This window comes from Colletes gigas, unplaced genomic scaffold (assembly GCF_013123115.1).
Source record: "Colletes gigas isolate AHSC1104 unplaced genomic scaffold, ASM1312311v1 Colletes_gigas_Sc00103, whole genome shotgun sequence".
Taxonomy (NCBI): Eukaryota; Metazoa; Arthropoda; class Insecta; order Hymenoptera; family Colletidae; genus Colletes; species Colletes gigas.
This window is the reverse complement of record NW_025106729.1, coordinates 74,087-95,124: the sequence shown is the minus strand read 5'-3', so window position 1 is coordinate 95,124 and position 21,038 is coordinate 74,087. Positions and strand designations below refer to the sequence as shown.

The 21,038-nt window shown below is 37.5% G+C and overlaps 1 protein-coding gene across 2 annotated transcripts in view; it reads right to left on the bottom strand.

Annotated features, from left to right (window-relative positions):
- Nucleotides 1-7,201: 7,201 nt before the first annotated feature.
- Nucleotides 7,202-21,038, bottom strand: part of LOC122404105 (gamma-aminobutyric acid receptor subunit beta-like) — a 43,887-nt gene continuing 30,050 nt past the window's right edge. For both annotated transcript variants that reach the window (XM_043407999.1, XM_043408000.1), the window contains exon 6: nt 7,202-8,429. In XM_043407999.1, coding sequence (XP_043263934.1) covers nt 8,284-8,429 — 146 coding nt within the window. In that variant the 3' untranslated portion in view covers nt 7,202-8,283. The remainder of the gene's footprint in view (nt 8,430-21,038) is intronic.

The following is a 21,038-nucleotide window of genomic DNA, read 5'->3' as shown; positions in this document are numbered from 1 at the left end:
TGTTTTAAGACAGTGGAAACTGAAGATTCTCTCCTTTCGTCTTTGCTGTACATATATTTCCTATTTATATCGGCAGCTAACCAGAATTTGGTACCGAATTTTGTTCAGTTTTTTTATAAAAAAATATAAATCATTCAACCCGTCAGATGACTAGTCGTGGCAGGCAAGATAGACTACATATTTTTCTCAGAAAACAAACAATAAGAATAGAAGTGAATATTGTAAAATTCATTGCACGCATACTATAAGAAAATTTGATCGGTCGCGGTAGGTTTTGTATTAAGTCGACGCAGAGGCTTTTCTACCACTGATTTATTCAGCAGCAAAAAGGTTAAAGTTCGGCCCATACAAAATTGGGACAAAGAAATATCGACTGTAATAAATTGTATTCTTAAGCGTCAGAGTCTGTTTAGTAATGTGTCACGTGTGCACTGAATGCCTTATTCACGTTTCTTTCAAAACTATGTATTTCACCTTTTATGCAATAAACAATAGTTTAAGTATATACTTATATCTACTATTTTATATCTAGATTTTCTCTTATCTCTTAATCAACTATCGTGTTTTCTTCGCGTTATTTTTCAATGTAGTAATTTTTTTCTCTATGAAAGCATCATTACACAAGAGACGAAAAACTTGATTGTGGATATGAAGTAAATATGGAAATATTTAGTGCATATTATTTTCAAACTGCAGAGTGTTTTGTTTCATTGTAAAAAACACTATTATCTGTACACAAACTTTTAATTCATGATACTGATATTATTTTTGCGTATTACATATTTCTAATTGAATAACGTTTGGAGGAAGTTGCAGAAGTTGAAGACAAAGACATCAAAAATGTGTCAGACACAGTAAGCAAGATAGTATTCGAGGTCAACTGCAAATCACGATATATTGTTCAGATTAATTACTTATTTTGGGTGTTAATATCTTCAATGAACTTTGAATATATATGTTAAACAAATTAACCTCTTGACGTTGGATTCATACTCTAATATTGATGATTTTTTCAAATCTCATTTGCGTCAATATGAGATATGAACACATGTAACTGGCTGGTCATGCTGTTCACGAAATAAGCAGCGATATTGTAATACAGGCTACCTATTTCATTCGAGAATGTGGAAATCTATAGTTTACATTAAAGATGAACTTTATTTTATTTACAATAATACAAGTAGGCATAGGAATTTAAGTTTGTGAAAATAAAATGAAGCAAATCTGCAAAGAATATAAAGATTTGTTTCTAAAGTCAGAATTATTTGGATTTTATTAAACAGTATTAGTAATTCGGATGTAACCTTTAGGACAGTGTGACCTCTTCGATATAAAGAAAGTCATTATTTTTTTAAATATATTTTGAAACTACTTTAAAAGAAGTATTTCTGCTTAAAAAGTTATTTAATTAAAATAATTCCATATATTTTTTTTAAATATTTTTTACGTTTGTTATTAAAGCAATAACACGAAAATAAATATAAAATGGACATTCATCCTTTTGGAATTTATTAAATGGTATTTAATAATACATTTATCTTTCTACTTAATAGTATCAAAAAATTCTTATTACCTACTTGAAACTATCTCATTGTAAATGAAATATCTGATCTATTTCTTTTAACGAAAATAGAATAAAAATAATAATCATCTTATAAGCGTAAAATAATATTGATAAATCTATACAATAAATTGGATAAACCCAAATTTAATAACATATGGATGATGCTGCTTCTCGGAAATTACGTAGGGGATGTTCCATTTTTTATATTTTCACTACTGACGATAGAACATTTTTCACGGATGTTTTCAATAATATGGTAAAAACAGTTTCTAATTCCATTATACAATATCCTTTGTTTTTCTCTGAAAGCTCGTGGAGCACAATTTGAGAAACACTGCTCTAGAAGATACGTGCATCAATAATAATTAACATAGAAACAAAACGTGCACGCTATAACAAATCATATAAAAGCTCGAAACAAAATTTCTTAAACGCTACTATTATATAACAGTTTAGTCGTTCGTACTTTTGCCAGCGCCTCATCGGGTGTTTTTTTTTTATTCGACCGCCGTCGTCAAAGGGTTAAAGACATTAAAAATTATATTTACTCTATCTTTGCTAGTAAGCCGTGTGAAGTTACAACTCGAAAATAGCCTATTGACATTCTTTAGCCCGAGAGATTCTCCGAATACATAGAAATAAATTAGAGATTGCAAGATTGGTATTTTTTCCTTGCTGTTTGGGGTATTTCCGACCGCTGTGCGGCGCACAGAGCCGTGAATTCGGTGGACAATCCACAAATATCCGGTTTTCAACATAGAAACGTTTTCTTTCCGTAAATACGATTATCAGCGTTCTCAGCTTTTCGCGATTGTTCGCCGTTTTTTCTTGACAATTCGCAGGCAAGAGAAGAGCCGCGAACGGATCCTAGCCTTCGAAGCCATCGTCGTCTACGTTTCCCCGGTTCAAGTTTCTCGATTGATTCTCGTTGACTTTAAAAGATACTCTTGCTCGCCGCGCACCAATCATCCACTACGCTTCCCTCGATAGTCGAATATCCGTTACTTTTATTTTACTTCGTTATTTTATTTTCTCAAGCTCAGCGTTCCCGGCTTAAACACGCGCTACCGAACGAACGAACGAACGAACGTACGTACTCTCACTTCCGGTTTCCCGACGTGCCTCTCCAGTCTACTTTATTTTCATTTTTTTTTTCCCCTATACTTTAAAAGTGATTTACCTAAATATGTGCGAACAGTCACATTCTCGTGTGCACTACATTTGCGTATATATATTTATATATATATATAATATGTATATATATGTATATATTACTTCGCAGTAGGTACTCTCATTTCTTTTTTGTTCTTTAACGAATACAATCGCTCTGTATAAAACTCGTATTTACAAGATGATCGATTTGTATAGTATTAATAGGTTCATTTTTCATTTAATTTTTGTATTTCTTTTTTCTTTTTTTGGATTCTCTTTGTTTCATTGTTTTTAAATCCCGAGATGCCTGCGCGTCGATAGTGCTCTTTGGTAATTAACGATATCGTTTATATATATATATATATATATTGTTAATATAATTACGCGATAATTAATATGTAGGTGCCCGCCGATAACGTGAATTCATATTTTCTTCATTGTCTCTTTTTTCACTTATTTTTCTTTCGTTTTCATCCTGCCAGAGGACAGAGGTCGTGGTAAATTTGTTCGACTCCTTTAAAACGTTTTTTTATATATATATATATATCAATAATAATAATAATAGTAATAATAATAATGACGATGACGATGACGATGACGATGACGATGACGTTAATAATAACAGTAATAACAATAACGATAATAAAAATAATAATAATAATTTACCGTGGTCGGTTCGGAGGAACTGGCGCGTGGTTCAAAGGCATAACGCGTGCGTTACCTTGTTCGCGACACGAGCACGCTTATTTATATGATATTGTACATTGCGAGGAGGAATCATTTCTGCAGTTTTAGACGCGTCACGGCCATACAGAGTGGAAGGCGTCGAAACAGTTCCAAGTGTCAACATTTCGAATACTTTTGTTGCGAATCGCACGTTCGTTAGTGAATGTGGGCTCGGTGAGCTCGAGGGACATTTCTCAAACGGAGTTTCTAAAATATACAATGTACACGAGGGGGGGTTTTCTCCTACAAAATTCTATTTTTCGCCGTTTGGAACGTTTCCACGCATTCTCGTTCTTCGTGTGCGCATTTACTTTCCGTCGATATCCTACGTGCATGTGTACCGTTTCGGAAATGGATAGCAGATCTTCCGTGCGTGTACGATTGATCGTGATTTAGACCGGACGCTAGACCCGCGATTTATCTATCGTTTCGATGTTGGATGCGCTTCGAAGGACTCTGAATTCATTCTATCACGGGGAAACGATTAAAGGGTCTTCCCTTTCATTTTGCTCGTTCTGTTTCTATCGTAGGTATAATTCGCTTATGTTAGCCTAACTACCTAGTTCTTGCTAGCTACGGAAGAGCTCCCTCAACCCTCGTCGCCTTCGGGACGTGCCAGTTCCTCGTGGTACGCGTTCACGCACAGTTCACGTAGATCAAACGTAAATAATAGGCACACGTATATTAACGTACGTACGTGAAAACACGTGGGTATGGTATGAATGCATACGCGGATACACGTATGAGTAGATGCATCATAGACACTATAGAATATATCACAACGATAAAACGCTAGTTTCCTTTTCCCTTTCATTCACGCTATAATAGAGATTTCAAGTAGATAACGGATGTACAATTATATAAATCGCATTAATAATGCTTCCGGTGGGGCGGACGTGGAAGTATCTCGATACTTACATTATATCATAATACGTGCAGAACGAAGAGACGAACGAGGGCTCGAGAATGTTAATTCGCGTCCCGTTACGACCCGTCGTACGAATCGATTCGACCTTACCGTTCTCATCCCGCCGATGTATACGCTCTCCGGTCACGCGGAGAGGATTCTGATGTGTTCGAAAAATAATAAGCCACCCGCACGTTGGAATCCGGCGTCGATAACTGCGCCATTAATCGAGAAGCGTTCAGTTATCCTGTCGGTTGTCGGGAGCAACGGGGAGGGGATGGCAGGGTGCAACGGGACGACAAAACACGAGCTTACCTCGGTCACTTCTTCCGTATATATATATATATATATATATATATATATATATATATATATATATATATATTAGTGGGCGAACAAGGAGATCCTCGAGCAAGATTACCTACATTTATAAAGAATTCTCGCAGAGTACCGGGGCAAGAAGTTCCTTATTAAATGCACAATGAGCAAGAGCGTCTGGCGAACGGACTGTTTAGCGATCGTAGAAAAAAGAGCGGCGGAGAGCCCTGGAAGAGACGGAAACAGAACGCGCCGAGATCGAGAACGAGGGTGGAGGATAGAGGCCGTGGGGCGATGGGGGCGGGGCGTGTCGGCTGGTCGATATCCTGAATGGCAAGTTTCCACGACCCAGTCTACAGCCGGCACCCACGCCAGCGGAGACAGAGGGGGATGATAGGGTGCGCGAGAAAGACAGAGGATGGTAACCGTCAGGGGTTGCCGGAGCGAAGAAAGGGAGAACGAGAGACGCGTACAAGCGTGCACGCGTGTCGCGGGACGAGAAATCGAAAAGATTCTCGTCGGTGTGCGTTGAGTGCTCCACGTACGTAAACGCGCCCTGTTGCACACACGCGCGCGATGGAAATACGCGAGCAGGTAGCGCGGAGTTATCCATAAGACGGAAGTAGAACGGCATACAATTGGCGTTAATTAACTCGGGGGAAAACGCACCGACGGAATAGCCACCCGGGGGGACGACGAAGGGCCACTCCAACGGAAGGACCGTGTTTAGGTGTGTTCGACGCGACGATGCTAATTCACGCGCGAGGATAAACGCGATTCTGATTCGTTTCATCGCGCACCGCTGGTGGCTAACCGTCGTTTTGATTGTTCTTTTCTCGGGGGAGGGGGAAGGGGGGAAGGGGGGTGTGGGGACAGGAGCACCAGCAACACAGGACAGAGTTGCGCGAGAACGAATCCGATCGAATGACTCGATATTCGAGGGGTCGCAGCATTTACCTATCTACTCCAAGCTTCTCGTTTCGCTCTGGCTCTTCCCTTCCGGTCCCGTTCCGTCGCTTCCGGCGAGAGACCGTCTCCACGCCCGCGTCACAACAGAGAATACGAGGGTCGTTCAATGAGTCCTTAGAAAATCCAAGATCTGGCGCTCGTAGCATCAAAATGGTTTGTTTTTAGTAAGCATTATGACTCACTAGACAGCTGTCAAAGTCTCAGTTATAACCACCACATGGTTTTATTTTTATTTCCGATCGAAGGAAGAAACTTCCTCTTGCATCAAGACAATGCCATGGGTTTCGATGGCCAAAATCATGGAATTAAAGTTCGAATTATTACAACATCCACCGTATTCACCAGATTTGACCCCCAGTGACTTTTTTTTATTTCCAAACTTAAAAAAATGGCTCACGTCGAACGAGGAGGTCACCGCCTATTTTGAGAGGCTTTAGAGCTAAAAGGAGATTATGTTGAAAAATAAAAAGAAATCTACCTAAAATAATTTGTTTCTCTATCTTTTTCTAAGGACTTATCGAACGACCCTCGTAATTATTTGATTTCGTTGCGTCCTCCTTGGCTCGCCATCCGTTCTCTGGTTTGCAATTCGATTCGAATAACTCGCGCCCGATTGAATTGTACGTCCCGGGAGTATGTATCTTTACACAAACGTTCCGCGACTACGTAGTTACGAGCTAAGTACTCCCCATTGAGCTACGTACACGAACACGTACAGGGTGGTCGCGCGTCGCGACTGATTCCACGGAAGTTACACGATTCCGAGGGAGAATCGCGGTCATAGAAGTGACGGAAATACAAAAAGGTCGCTTCATCTGACGAGTTCTATAAATGGTAAAAAAGTGGTATAAAATGAAACGGACACACATAAGTTCGTGGCAATAAAAAAGACGTTCGTGAAACAGCTCTACCTCGAAATGATGAGACTCGCGTCGAAACTATTTCGCCCGTCTGTTCGACGGTCACGTGGTATAGACGGTCGCCATATTTGGGGGAACAAATATAACCATCTTCCTAAATTCAATTGACACAATCCGATAAATAGGCTTTTCCTTTTTTCTTTCTTTTTTTTGCTACAGGGTCGCAAGTACTGTCGTCGAGGTCCTCGTAGTTCTAATACTCTAAATAACGTCTCCAGGCCAGCCTCGAATCGCTGCCACCGAGGGCGTCACGGTATTCGCCCTGCAGTCTCTATGATATCGCTATATTTGTTTCACCAAGTACATCTATCGTTGATTCTCGTGAATCGATCGTGTTCGCGTCGACGATCGAGCCGTCACGGTCGACGCGCTGATAATCGTGTACGTGTATCTGCACGTAAGGTACCTAACACGCGTCCGCACATGTGCTCCTTACATACATTAGATACAACGTACGCACTTAACGTGTTAAGTCGTACCAGTCTCTGATAGTAAACCGTTTTCGTTTTCGTTTCGAAATAAAAACCCACCTCTTTTTTTCACGTACACGCTTTGGCGCTCGCTGGACACACACTCGCGCGCATACACGCACAGGCACACGTAACGCATTCGTAATTAGTACGCGTACGTCCGCGACTTTTTTTCCTCCTTTTCATCGATCTCGCGCGCATTCGTACACACGCACACGCACGCACGAGCGCCATTCGAGCGATGATCGTTGATTCTTAATCGTTCCCAAAGTTTCTCGTTTTCCATCACATTTCTTCCGATTCGTCGTCTCGAACTTTGCGTTCTCCCTTACGTTTAGTTAATTTTACTATATATATATATATATATATATATATATATATATATATGTATATATATATATGTATATGTATATGTATATATGTATGTATATATGTATGTATATCATGGTAGCTAAATTGACAAGTGTTTATATAAGTATTTCTTTTTCTTCTCTTTCTTTTTTAAAGTGCTATGTATGTACCTAGACTGGCAATGTTTAAAGTATGCACGCTCGTGGATTCGCCGTTTAGTTTGAATATTTTTGCACAGGCGTGTTCCGCCCGTTCCCGTCACTTTCGTTCTCGCGCGAGCATCACGATTCGCATTGCAATTGGACTGTTCCACAGGGACAGTTAGCGAGAGGGGTTTTGCGGAAATTGAAGATCATTTCGCAAGGGAGATTACACGATCGGTATCGCGGAATGACACGAAGCAGCCACAGCGCGTTTCTAGTCGTCAGACCTGCCTGACCAGTAACAGTCTCTAATCTCCTAGTCGTAGGACGACACGACTCGTTCGAGTCTCCGACGTTTTTGATCTGACACTTTTTATCTCGAATCGAAATTATATTTTGGTTAAATCAGCGGAGAGCTATTAACTTCCGTACAGCTCTCCCAGTCTCTTTTCACTATTCGTTTTGTCTTCATATATTTTCCGTTTTTCCTTCAATTGTCGATCTCCACCGGCCATGTCGATTTAATTTATACGAATTCATTTACTTGCCCACGTCTCAAACTAATCACAGCGTTATTTCGGTCTGTCCCTTTCGCAGAATATTGATTCTTGATTTTTCTATTTTTTTTCTTAGTTCCTCTTGCGAACTGGTCTCACCGTCTGCCCCACCCTCAGTTTTTTTTATACTTTCGTGTTTGTCTTTTACCGCACGTCCTTTTCGTCGGAGGCGTGCGCGTGTGCGCGCGACCGTTGGGTTTGTTCATTTAATTCCCCTGCTTGAGATCCACCAAACCGTCTGCCACGACGTCGCTGATGTGCAGATATATGATCCAATACATTAGGTTGAAACAGACGAAGCATACCGGAAATACGATGCGGGAATATTTGTCGATATCTGACGGCGTAATACCTGGAAGAAGAGGAAAATCCATATATTACGCTATTTCTATAGAACCTAGAATACATTTTATAACATTACATTCATAGAAGTATTAACACATTAATGACGGGCCATTTTTATTAAAATTTTCCTATACGACGGGTGATTTTAAGGGGGTAGTCTTATGCGAGACCTCAACAAAATCAATTTTTTTTATTTCATTTTTTGAAAGTATATATATATAAGAATGTACACTGTTAAATTTTGAGAGATAAATGTCAAATATTGTAAAACATTTTTTGTATAGTCCCCGCGGTAATTACCGGAGTTATTGCTTCGGGTGACATTATTGTTTTGAAAAGTTTACGACAGGATCAAAAGACATCTGCTGTTTTTAACTCTGGATCTACCAAGGGGGTCAAAATGACTTGTTTGGGATTTCTTGTACTTATAATTCATTTTCAATACATTTTGTTTCCTAAAATTTTGTATGACTTTTTCTAAAATATGCAAAGAATTAATTCTATAAAGCAGTTTTTTTTTGTCTTTTTGATATAAAATTTTATGCAGTATACCTTCATATACCAAGATGAGTCATTTTGACCCCCACGGAACGTAGGTATACTTGTGATTTTGGAAGTTTCTCATATTATCTTTGCATTGTTCAAATACATTTTTGGAAAACTAAGTATATTTTCGTACATGTACGCTGTACAAAATTACTATAAGAGACATGTATTATGTTTGCTCAATTTTTCAATTCGTCCTTTACTGTCTTCATATTGTTATGTGGCTGTAACTATATCGTCGCGTGTTTATAAAAACAAATGACCCCTGTATATATCGGTATGCTTCTGTTTTCGATGCTGTTGCATCGCGCAAACTGTTTCACATTTTGTCTGAAAGGAACACTTACAGAGAAAACGTTATTTTGTGCCGTAATACTTTTAGAAAATCGGAAGTCTATATTTTATCGCGATCTGCAAAAATATTTGAACCCATAAAATTACTTCGAAACTATGGGAAAATTTTCACAAAGCAGTAAATTACTGAAAGAAATAAATAATTTGGTGCAAAATTGTTCTGATATCGAGTATGGTGAAAGTGATCTAGTTGGCAGTGAAAATGAATATCCACCATCATACAACGAAAGTATAAGCGAGTCATTCGATACTGACAGTGAAGATGAAAGATTTCGACGTTTGTGTAGAAAAACGAGAAGAGCCCAAGCTTTCTCTAATTCTGAAAATGAAAGTGATTAGTACATTGAAATGTGTGAAATCGATCAGGATACTGAAATATCTGTTGACGTCACTATGTGACAAAAACAGCAAGAAGGCTCAATGCCAGGAAGATTACCAGTGCACAACATTTTCAAAGAAATGTCAGGATCAACAGCATGTGCGAAACGACACCTCATGAAAGGCAGTGTAAGAACAACATATTCTCTGATACTCTACAATAGTGTTATGAGACATATAAAAACTTGTACCGAAGCAGAAGCCTGTCGAATTCTGGATAACGGCTGGACTCTATCGTTAGCAGAGTTGAATGCATTTATAGCAATTTTATATGCCCGTGGGGCATACGAAGCAAAAAACCTAAAACTTTCATATTTATGGTCCAAAAACGGGGGTCCAGAACTTTCTTTAAAACAATGAGCAGGAATAAATTTGCCAAAATTCTTCAGCTAATTCGTTTTGATAAAAAAAACGAAAGATGCCAACGATTGCAAACAAATAAAAGACCTCGCACAGATCTTATGGAAAATGGCCCCCGATTAAATTAGCTGAACTTTTGATATGATGTAGTTCATGATGTCTTGATAGAAAGTTCCAATGAGCCCAAGCTCGTAAATTGAACAGTTTCCGAGATATGGGGGATCAAAAGTCAATAATAGTGCGCCTTATTTTAGACTACCACGTTTGAGCATATTTGAGTGTAAGAAGCACTGTTGTCACCCTGTGGGCCCTTAAATATTACCTCTTGACCACCTGACCCTCTGACTCCTATTCAGGAGTTAAAATAAAAAAACGCCGAGAAGGTAAAAACTGGTTCTTTTTTTCATTGTACAAACATAAAGCACCGTCGACATTAGCATTACCCAGTGTGCACCATGAGGAGGTTGCTCAATCAGATGTTGTACAGCATGTGGCCCTGAATAGAGCCGTTTTTATAGTTCTCTCTATTTGTCCATAACAATCTCAACATTCATATTGTCTTAATGCCCACTATTAGCGCAGATTGACACTTCGTTGGTAGATAGCCTTAGAAGACTAAATGTTTATTCGCGATTTCGGAATCGTACCAAACATCAAATTCTTATTTCTCACATTCGCAAAAATGAACTAGAACTAGAAGAGGAAATAATTAATGGTTACTACTGTATCTATCAATCCAGTGCCAAAACATTGGGTACATGCGCACATATTGCAAGTGTTTTAAGGTTATTAGGATTTGCTCGTCATCAAAGGCATGTCAAATATTCGGATGACAATCTTCTAAATACGACCAGAGATGCCGCTAATAAAGACCATCAAGACAATATGAATGTTGAGATTCTTATGGTCGAATAGAAAGAACTATAAAAACGGCCCTCTTCAGGACCACATGGTGTGCAAAATCCGATTGGGCAACCTCCTCGTAGTGCACACTGGGTAATGCTAATGTCGATGGTGCTTCATGTTTGTACAATAAAAAAGAAAACCATTTTTTACCTTTTTAGCTTTTTTTTATTTTGACTCCTGAATAGGAATCAGAGGGCCAGGGGTTCAAGGGGTAATATTTAAGGGTCCACAGTACAACTACTGAGTTTTAAGGGGTCAAACAAATGGACAGTGTACAACTTCTTATTCTAATGTACAGCTTCTTACACTCAAACATGCTCAAACGTGGTAGTCTAGAATAAGGCACACTGTTATTAACGTTTGATCCACCGTTTCTCGGAAACTGTTCAATTTACGAGCTTGGGCCCATTGGAACTTTTCATCAAGACATCATGAACTACATCATATCAAAAGTTCAGCTAATTTAACCGGGGGGCATTTTCCATAAGATCTGTGCGGGGTCCTTTGCATTAGTTTCAGAAGTAGAATAAATTCATTGAAAATAGCGAATGTGTTATAAACCAGGAGCTGCCATTACAGTTGATAAACAATTATTCTCGGCCGAAGCCAGATGTAGATTTACCCAGTATATGCCAAACAAGCCGAATAAGTTTGGTATAAAATTTTGGTTGGCGTCGGATGTAAAAGGTAAATATCTTGTAAATGCATTTCCCTACATAGGAAAATACGGAATGAGATTATCCATACCTTTAGGTGAATTTGTCGTCCTAAAACTTATGAACAGATAATTTCTTTACAAAGCCATTAGCAACAAAACTGATAACCAAAAGAACTTCCTTAGTTGGCACCATTAGACAAAATAAGAGAGAAATACCTAAACCTGCAAAATCAAAAAAGGACAACATGCCCCGGTTCTCGACAATACTTTATAAAACAGAAAATTGTACTCTGACCATATACAACAGTAAACCCAATAAAAAAGTATTATTACTCAGCTGAAAACACAAATCCGTGAAAATTGAAAAAGATGGTAAACGTTTACCTGAAACAGTGGTATTTTATAATAATACCAAAGGCGTAGACATGATGGATCAAATGGCCCGAAAATATACTGTGAAAGCTGGATCCCGAAGATGGCCATTACAAATATTTTACAATATATTAGATCTTGCCGGAATAAGTGTCTGGATATTAAATAAAGAAACAACAAGAGAAAATATTTCAAGAAAGGACTTCTTATTCCAGTTGACCGAAGAATTTATAGGTTACTACAAAGAACTAACCGGTCGATCCTCAGTTGAAGTAGAAGAAATATCATCATGTACACCGTCACAAAACCAGACGCATATTTCGATGAAACGTAAACGGTGTCAAATAGCATATTGTACTAATAATAAAACGAACAATATTTGTGGTACATGTCATAAATGAGTCTGTGGCAAATTCCCTGCTAAAACAATTGTAACTTGCAAAAAATGTCTTTGACTTTTATGTGTAATTATTTATTAAATTATTGTTATTATATTACTATTATTATTCAGTTTATATTCAATTCTCGCTCATAAAATAGAAAAATACATAAAAACGTAAAAATTGCTATGTCTTTTTGTAGCGGCCATTGTATAGCCACTACGCCCTTGCCATGGTATGAATGGAATGGAATGCAAGGATAGTTTTAAGCTTTCTATTTTTCCATTTTCCCAGGGTCCGGTGAGCCTCTCGACTTTTATGACTGTCTTCCGCTGTAACTAAACTTCCCCTGCACTAAGAATTTTCCAGTTTCGTTTTTCCGTCTTTCTGTCTTGTCTATTTTTCTCTCCCTTTGCTATTAGGGTAAGGTCATGTATATATTGAAGAGAGTTTTAAGAAAAGAGCTCAGTCTGTTAAAGACACAAAGTCCATAAATCAATCTGTGAAGACACATTCACGATCACTCTGGTAAAGACGTTGTTGTACAGTCCGTAAGAGTCAGTCGATTGACTACGTGATAGTATCGGAGTTAACATTAACCTACGTGTGGCTACACACCCACACCCGCGGAAATAAACAGTTAATAATTGTGGGGTAGATAGTCGGATCGTTATTTGAACCACCAGCCTCCTCACTTTTCTTAAATGACTTACAAAGCTGGTACAATTGCTAAATTGCCTTGACGGCCAAAGATCTGTATCAGCTCCTCGATTAATGGACACTCACTGATAAACCCCCTAAGGTAGATAGTTGCTTGAAGGGGATTATAGCCCGATCTTGCCCTGAGTGTCAAAATAACGTCATGCCGAGAGTTTTAGGAAAACTGAGCTCCCACAGTGAGGAAACGCGGCCGTACGTAAAATGCTCTGTACGTAGGCGGGGCATTACCATATAAAGTAGTGGAAATTGGACCGAGTGCTCGCATACGGCATGAGTCAACCCCGTTCAAAGGGTTGTACGCTAGATGCTCGGGTCAACGCCCAAGTCACCAAACGTTTCAGCTCCATACATGTATGATATGTAACAACGTCAACCGTCGGTTGTTCTAGTGTTAAAAGTCGAAATTCTAGCGTTTGTGCCACCTGGGTGCCAACATTCTGGCAGGAATTTTACAGGGTGTCCCACGCAACTGGAACAGGCTTACCTCCTAAACGGTTGGGAATAGAAAATTATGTTATAAGTCAAAATTAAATGGTATCAGACGATGCGTAATATGCAACTAATTTTATGCACTTTTGTGCACTGGTGCATCAGAAATATGCAACCGCACTTTTTTTAAAAATGGAAACCTACATTTTTGACAGCACCAGTTGATGTAGTTTCTTACGCTCTACATAAAAGTACTAACATACTTATGCCCTAAACTTATTCGTTAGGCAGTTATCGAAGATAAAAGTTCTCCGAATCTATTACAATGTTTCTGTTGCTTTAGAATGTTTGTGCTGCCTTACAATGTTTCGCGGCTGCTAATACTAGTCACTGTAAGATTTCCTTCAGTAACTATTTACTACTCGTGTGCGATCGTTTGCTGTCCCAGTGTTTTTAAATTATGGCATTTAGAAATAGTGAAGCAGTTGATATGTTCATTTTGTTTAGGAAATGTAATCAAAATAGTGCGGAGGCCGTATCCCAATCGGCAACAACCCTCGCATTCATATTTTTACAAACTGGAGTCCAATTTACGTCAATACGGGTCTTTCCTCAAACCAAAATGCGATGTGCCCAAACCAGTAGTTAAAGATGAAGGTACTATGGCAGTAGTGCTGGCGAACATCGAATTAAATCCACATGCATCTATGAGAGATCTGGCTAGAGAATGTGGAATTTCAAAATTCTCGTTTCAACGCATTCTAAGAACGCAGAACTTTTATCCCTATCGGTTTTCCGTTGGGCAAACATTGCGGTTTGGAGACGAAATCGGAAGAATGAACCCTTGTCGATATTTCTTACAGTGTGTTCAGGAAAATTAAAATTTTGTATTTCAAATTCTGTGGACAGACGAGGCGACATTTACAAACAATGGGATGTTCAATCGACATAATGAACATACATGGTCCGTTGAAAATCTACGCCTCAGAAGGAACGCTAACAATAAAATACGGTACAGTGTAAATGTTTGGTGTGAAATTTTTGACAAATGGATTATCGGTCCACATTTCTTTAACGGAACATTGACTGGTCAAAGGTACCTAAACTTTCTGGAATCCGACGTACCAGTTCTCTTCCACGATACAGAGATTTCTCTAAGTGTACGGCAAAACATGAGGTACTTTCAACAAGAAATATCCAAAATTACGAAAAGAGACATCAGGAACGCATTGCGCAACATCAAGAAACGGATGGAAAGATGCTTGGACTGCAATGAAGGACCGTTCGAACACTTGTTGTAACATAAGTACACAGAACGCTTGTTGAGAGATCGAAATAATTCAGAAAACTTTTATCTTCGATAACTTCCTAACGAATAAGTTTAGGTCATAAGTATGTTAGTACTTTTATGTAGAGCATAAGAAACTAGATCGACTGGTGCAGTCAAAAATGTAGGTTTCCATTTTAAAAAAAGGTGCAGTTGCATTTTTCTGACGAACCAATGACGAAACAATGCACAAAACCATTTAACTTTGACTTATAAAATATTTTTCTATTCCCAACCGTTTAAGAGGTATAGTCTGTTTCAGTTGCGTGGGACACCCTGTGTACAGGGTGCTCGGCCACCCCTAGGAAAAATTTTAATGGGGGGTTCCAGAGGCCAAAATGAGACGAAAATCAAGAATACCAATTTGTTGATGGAGGCTTCGTTACAAAGTTATTAACGTTTAAAGTTCCGCCCGTACTGAATTTTTTTTTCGAATATACGCAAGATTTCGGGGGTATGTCTATTCACCAAAAATGATTGTAATTGAACCCCGCAACCGAAAATAATTTTTCCAGAACGATTTGAAATTTTTGAATTTAATTGTTAATAACTTTTTAACGAAGTTTCCATCAACAAATTGGTATTCTTGATTTTCGTCATATTTTGGCCTCTAGTATCCCCCATTAAAATTTTTCCCAGGGGTGACTAAACACCCTGTATAGAGCTGGGATTGATTAGTATGATCTTGCAGACGTTACTCTCTTAAATGGCGTACATAAAATCTCAAAAACTATACGTTCGATTGCTCTGAAATTTTTACAATTTGTTTCACATACTAATAGCTCTCGTTCGTACCAAAATTGATAGTTTTTTAATGAGTATATTATATATTTGTATTAAAAAGTTTGCGGAAAGAATAACAAAATTTTATAATTTTTAATTTAAATTTTCGTCATTTTGCCAATTTTCGACGTAAATTAATTATTTTCGAGAAAAACAGCTTTAAAGTTTTACGTCCAGTTGTTATACATGTGTATGGTACATTTCAGCAGGCCATAATTTTGTTACTTTTCCGAATTTCAATTTAATATTTGGTAGATATATTTTCGAGACTACATACTACTAGAAAACGCAAAAAAAAACTTCGATTTTTTTAATCCCACAAAGTAGAGAGGCCCCTCAATAATACAGGATTCCTTCAGCATGTGTATACCAAAAATGTGATAAATATTTTTGTAATTAATATTTTATTGAAATTTTCAGGAGTTGTATGTGGATAATATTAGAATTTTTTTCTTGTGTTATCGAAGAAATTACTAGAAAAACAGACATTTATCGTAAAACGAGAATACTCGTTTCCTGTCGGTAATATGTTAACTTGGGAATAATGTATAAGTTAAGTCACCTACCTCGATTACATTACGTTACTCATAATTAATTTTTTAGTATGTTGCTTATTGACCTACGACAGAATTTATTCCTTTTTATATTTAAAAAAATAATTGGATAACCTAAATCCGGTTCGGTTTTCATTCTTAGAACTTCTTAATAAAGCATTTATGAATTTTTTGTTCTATAACACTTTAGTCTTATTTTTTCTTGTAGAACGCACTGCTGAAATGTGTACGGAAAAATGCAGAACACCCTGTATGTACGTTCGATAGGCATTAATGAATCCATAGTGATATACTATATTTTCAACACTGGATTAAGAAAAACAGTTTCACGTCATAATCAAACCTTTTTCGTGTTTCATCGTCTACAATATGAATTTTTATCTGCGTGCTTCATTTAAGTTTCTCTACACTCTTTTTCCTTTTTTCTCGAGAAACAGTTCAAACTAACTCTCATCGGTCTACATTATTTTCCAACTTTGATGCATGTTTTTTTAGTAAAGTTTCAGTTTTCGTTTATTTAAATAGAAAATGAACAAAGTTACTTTGAATCTACGAAATATTTTCTACCTTGATACATTTAAATTTAGATTTTCAATTATTACACAACGAATAACACTTGGATTTGTTTGACACTCTCACAATCCTTTTATCAAAATTTTCAATGGTATACTTCGTAGGACTTTCAGCTTCCAAATATATTCGGTAATATTAAATTTTTTCAAACGTTTTTAACCACATTCTTTGAAATACTGTAGCTTTTTGCAATGTTTCTATAACTGAAACTTTTTCGACGATCATAAATAATTAATTGTTGTATTTGTGGCGAATTTATACTGCGATATACCATATTATAGATTAATTGAAAAACTTTTAAAAATACATTTTTGACAGCGCACCAGGATATTTGTACTGATAGTCATAAACACTCTTTAGAGATATATAAACAATAAGAACTTATTGTTTAACCTTGACTTCAATCGGTAAACGATGATTAATCAATTTTGTGCATATTTTTTTCGAGTTTTAGTTGGCAATGATCCCTAATTAAAAAGAACCATTTTATTCTCTAAAACTACCAAAATTTGTTCGTTACAATGTAAACTATGACGAAAAATAACAAAACAAGAACTAAAGTAGAAAAATTAATTAAGTTCTTTTATGTACAATAAACAGGTATCCACTCAAGTTTGTCCCTAACTGAACTTCATTGACATTTACCGACATTCTTTGGAACAAGTTTCAGGAAAGATAGCGTAAAATCAAGTATTGTAGAAGATTAAGAAACAATACGAGGGGGACCAAAAATAACTAGAATTATTTATTTAAACAATTTTATATTCTACTCCTATTCAAAGTACTCTCCACGTAAGTTAATACAGTATTTTCTCTATATAAGCTCGGAACTCGTCCACGATATAGGCAAATATCATATCCCCTCTACTTATCCCCACTGCGTACCGTTAGAACTAAGCACTCGCTGTATCGGCGAGTATGCCTTCCTATGGGCGGTTCCCCAAGATAGCGGCGCGTTTGACAGTCGGTCGTCGAACATTGTCATACGATACGGGCTCAAATTACTAAGGCAACACTAGTGCAATAATACAAATTTTTTATTTTTCCTTTTCTTGTTTTGAAACTTTTAACATGTCTGTGACAGTTTTCTGATTTAACTAAGATCAAGTACAACATAATTTTTATTATTGTTTTTCATAAATTATAATATACATTTGACCTTTCTTTAAAGTGTATCCTCATCTGAAAAAAGGAATTGTAATTTAATTGACCTATCATTTATTTGCCGAAATCGTGAGACAACTCAGAGTAAAATAAGTTGGTTAAACAGTTTAAATTCGCAAGTTATGTATATCTTTTCGGGTTATATCACTATTGCAGTAAACGATCGATACATACATATATGTACTGAAGTTATGACACGATTTAACTAGTACATATACAATATTAAATCAACAACGAAATTCATCTTTATTTTTGTTCTTCCTTTTTTCAAACTTCATCAACATATTCGTGACACTTTTCTGATTAAAATGACACCAAATACGATATACAATTTAGGTCCTATTTACTAACGCAATAAGAAATCAAAGGCATGCATCGGCTCAAGTGACTCCACGTCGGCTGTATCGAAACACAGGCGATGTTTACGCGAGCCTATACAGAATCAGTATTTCATTCTGCGACCTCTACCAAGAGAGGTAGAAGTCAGAATTAGAACACCGATTTCGTATAGGCTCGCATAAACATCGCCTGTGTTTCGTTACAGCCGACCCGAAGCGAAGGAAGCGATAGCAAATTCGGCGATGCTCGGCCGCTCAGTCCCTCTTTGTCATATGCTCGCTGTTCTTTTCTATACTCGCCGCCTCCAGTAGGCGTCAACAAAGTATCAAGAATCGTTTCTCGTCCACGATATAGCCGAGCGTTGAGCCCCGAGAGCGTCGCTTCTATAGAGACAATACTGTACTAGTTAATACTAGTTCGAATATTTTTTCCACTACAACGGGTATACTGTTTATAGTTTCCAGCGATTTTTCTTTAATTCCCTCTACATCAACGAATTGCTTCCCTCGTATGGTTTTTTTCATTCGTGGTGATAAAAAAAGTTGCACGGAGCGAGATTAGGCGAGTAAGGAGAGTGGGGAACAAACACAATGTTGCTTGTCGCTAAAAACTATTGGACAGATAAGGACATGTCGAGAAACATTATCTGTCCAACAGTTTTTGATGAAAGAAAACATGGCGCCTGTTCCTCACTCTCGTTACTCGCCCAATTCTCCTGTGATTTTCCTTCACCTCCACGGATGAAGAAAATAATATAAAACAGTGGTTTTTAACCTTTCTTTTGTATGGATTCTTTTTGGCAGTCCAATGATAATAGTAGACTTTTTCTATGTAATGTTTCTCAGAATAATATTCTTAAATGTGAGTTAAATAAATCTTCTTTTTACCAGTGCTGAAAATTCTTATTTGGTTAGATATAATGCACCAAATAGGATGAATACCTACACAAATCTCTTTATGAAACGAGGATAATTTGTATTAGACAGAGGATTATTGATCCACGTTCAATTTTAATGTAATCGAGACTAAAATAATTATTAAAAGAGTTTTGTAGTGTTTCCAGGTGTTTGCAAAATTCGTTTCTTAAAAATATTCTTCGAACAATTTGGATCTCAATTTCGTCTTACGAATTTAATAAAACTTACATATACATAATATAGTTCTTAGGAAAATAGTTGACACGTGTTTCTTTTTATCTGCTATGGTGCATAACTAGGGGGTGAAATCACAGTTAAATAATATATTAAAAAATAATCATTTTTTATACTGTTTTCTATCTATTGTTTTGCAACTTTATACATTCATCAATAGAAACTATACACCAATATGGAAAATGCGAATATTTAAAAATTTGTTGTATCTCTTCTCTAGTTCAACAGGGTGTTCGGGCACCCCTGGGAAAAATTTTAATGAGAGATTCTAGAGGCCAAAATAAGACAAAAATCAAGGCTATCAATTTCTTGATTCAGGCTTCGTTACAAATTCGGAACAAACTTCGTCAGTTACAATCATTTTTGGTGAATGGACATACCCCCGAAATCCTACCCACTTCCGAGAAAAAAATTCTTTACTGAAATGTTGTTAATAACATTTTAACGAAGCCTCAATCAACAAATTAGTATTCTTGATTTTCGTCTTATTTTAGGCTCTAGAATCTCCCATTAAAATTTGTCCCAGGTATGGCCGAACACCTTGTATATTTCGACATGAAAAAAACGTAGTTAAACTCACGCACACTGCAGAGGGGAAAAACATAAAAAAAAAACATCATCATTGTAGTCACGCGTATGTAGTTAGATGGTACCACCGGATGGCGACCTGTGGGAGATCTTTTAATAAATACTAGGAACAACAATAATTTACTATGCGAGTCTTTTTGGGGAGTTTGTACAAGACGTATTGCTTTGTCGAGTCCTCTTCAAACATGGGCATCTGACGGCGCTCCGATCGCCAGGGCTGCCACATGCCCAGGTTAACCATTTGAATATGGGGAATTCCCAACAATAACACTGTTCTTCAGGGAGAACTTTAAAATGATTATGCTACGTCTATTATTAACTGCTTTTTGTCCCGGAATTTTCAAGATTATCTTCAGATTTTTTTAGAAAAATTTATATTTTTTTTCACACCTATCTCTTACTGTAAGCCACAAGAGCGCGTACGGCACCAAGGACCTCCCTGACCGTTGGTTTATGGCACTTACAATTAGCCTGAGCGAGACCCGTAGTCGCCAAGGTTAGGGAAAGCGCTCCGTCGGATTGCACATGGCCCACCCTAGCGGTGGGTCCCGTTTTTCTAAATTGAGAAAAGAGGAGTCAGTCGAGCTAGGCCCGCGGTAAGGGGCAGTTGAAATAAAAGATAACCGTCCTCAGTAGCTCTTCGCATTTTTGTATACGCTTTCTGCCCTATCCCGTTTTCGACCATCCTTACAGTTTCAGAAGTGGGATAGTAACCTTAGTGACTCATTTTGTTCTGATTAAGTTGTGTGAATCAGCAAATTGTGAAATTTTAGTGACAGAGTGACAGCAGATTGGTGTTTTCGTCCGCGGTATTTGGCGGAATTTTGTGTCTCGAAGTTTGTGTTTGTGAGTAAGAAATGGCACCCGTAAAAAAGAAATCACTGAACGACATTTCGATTGCGATACTCCGAGGGATGTTACAAGAAAGGAGCCTAACCATCAGTGGAAATAGAATTGACTTGATCAAGAGATTGCTGGAAAACGATCCGCAATTAGAGGATGGGGTGGCCGCGCAAGCAGGGCCAAGTTTGGAA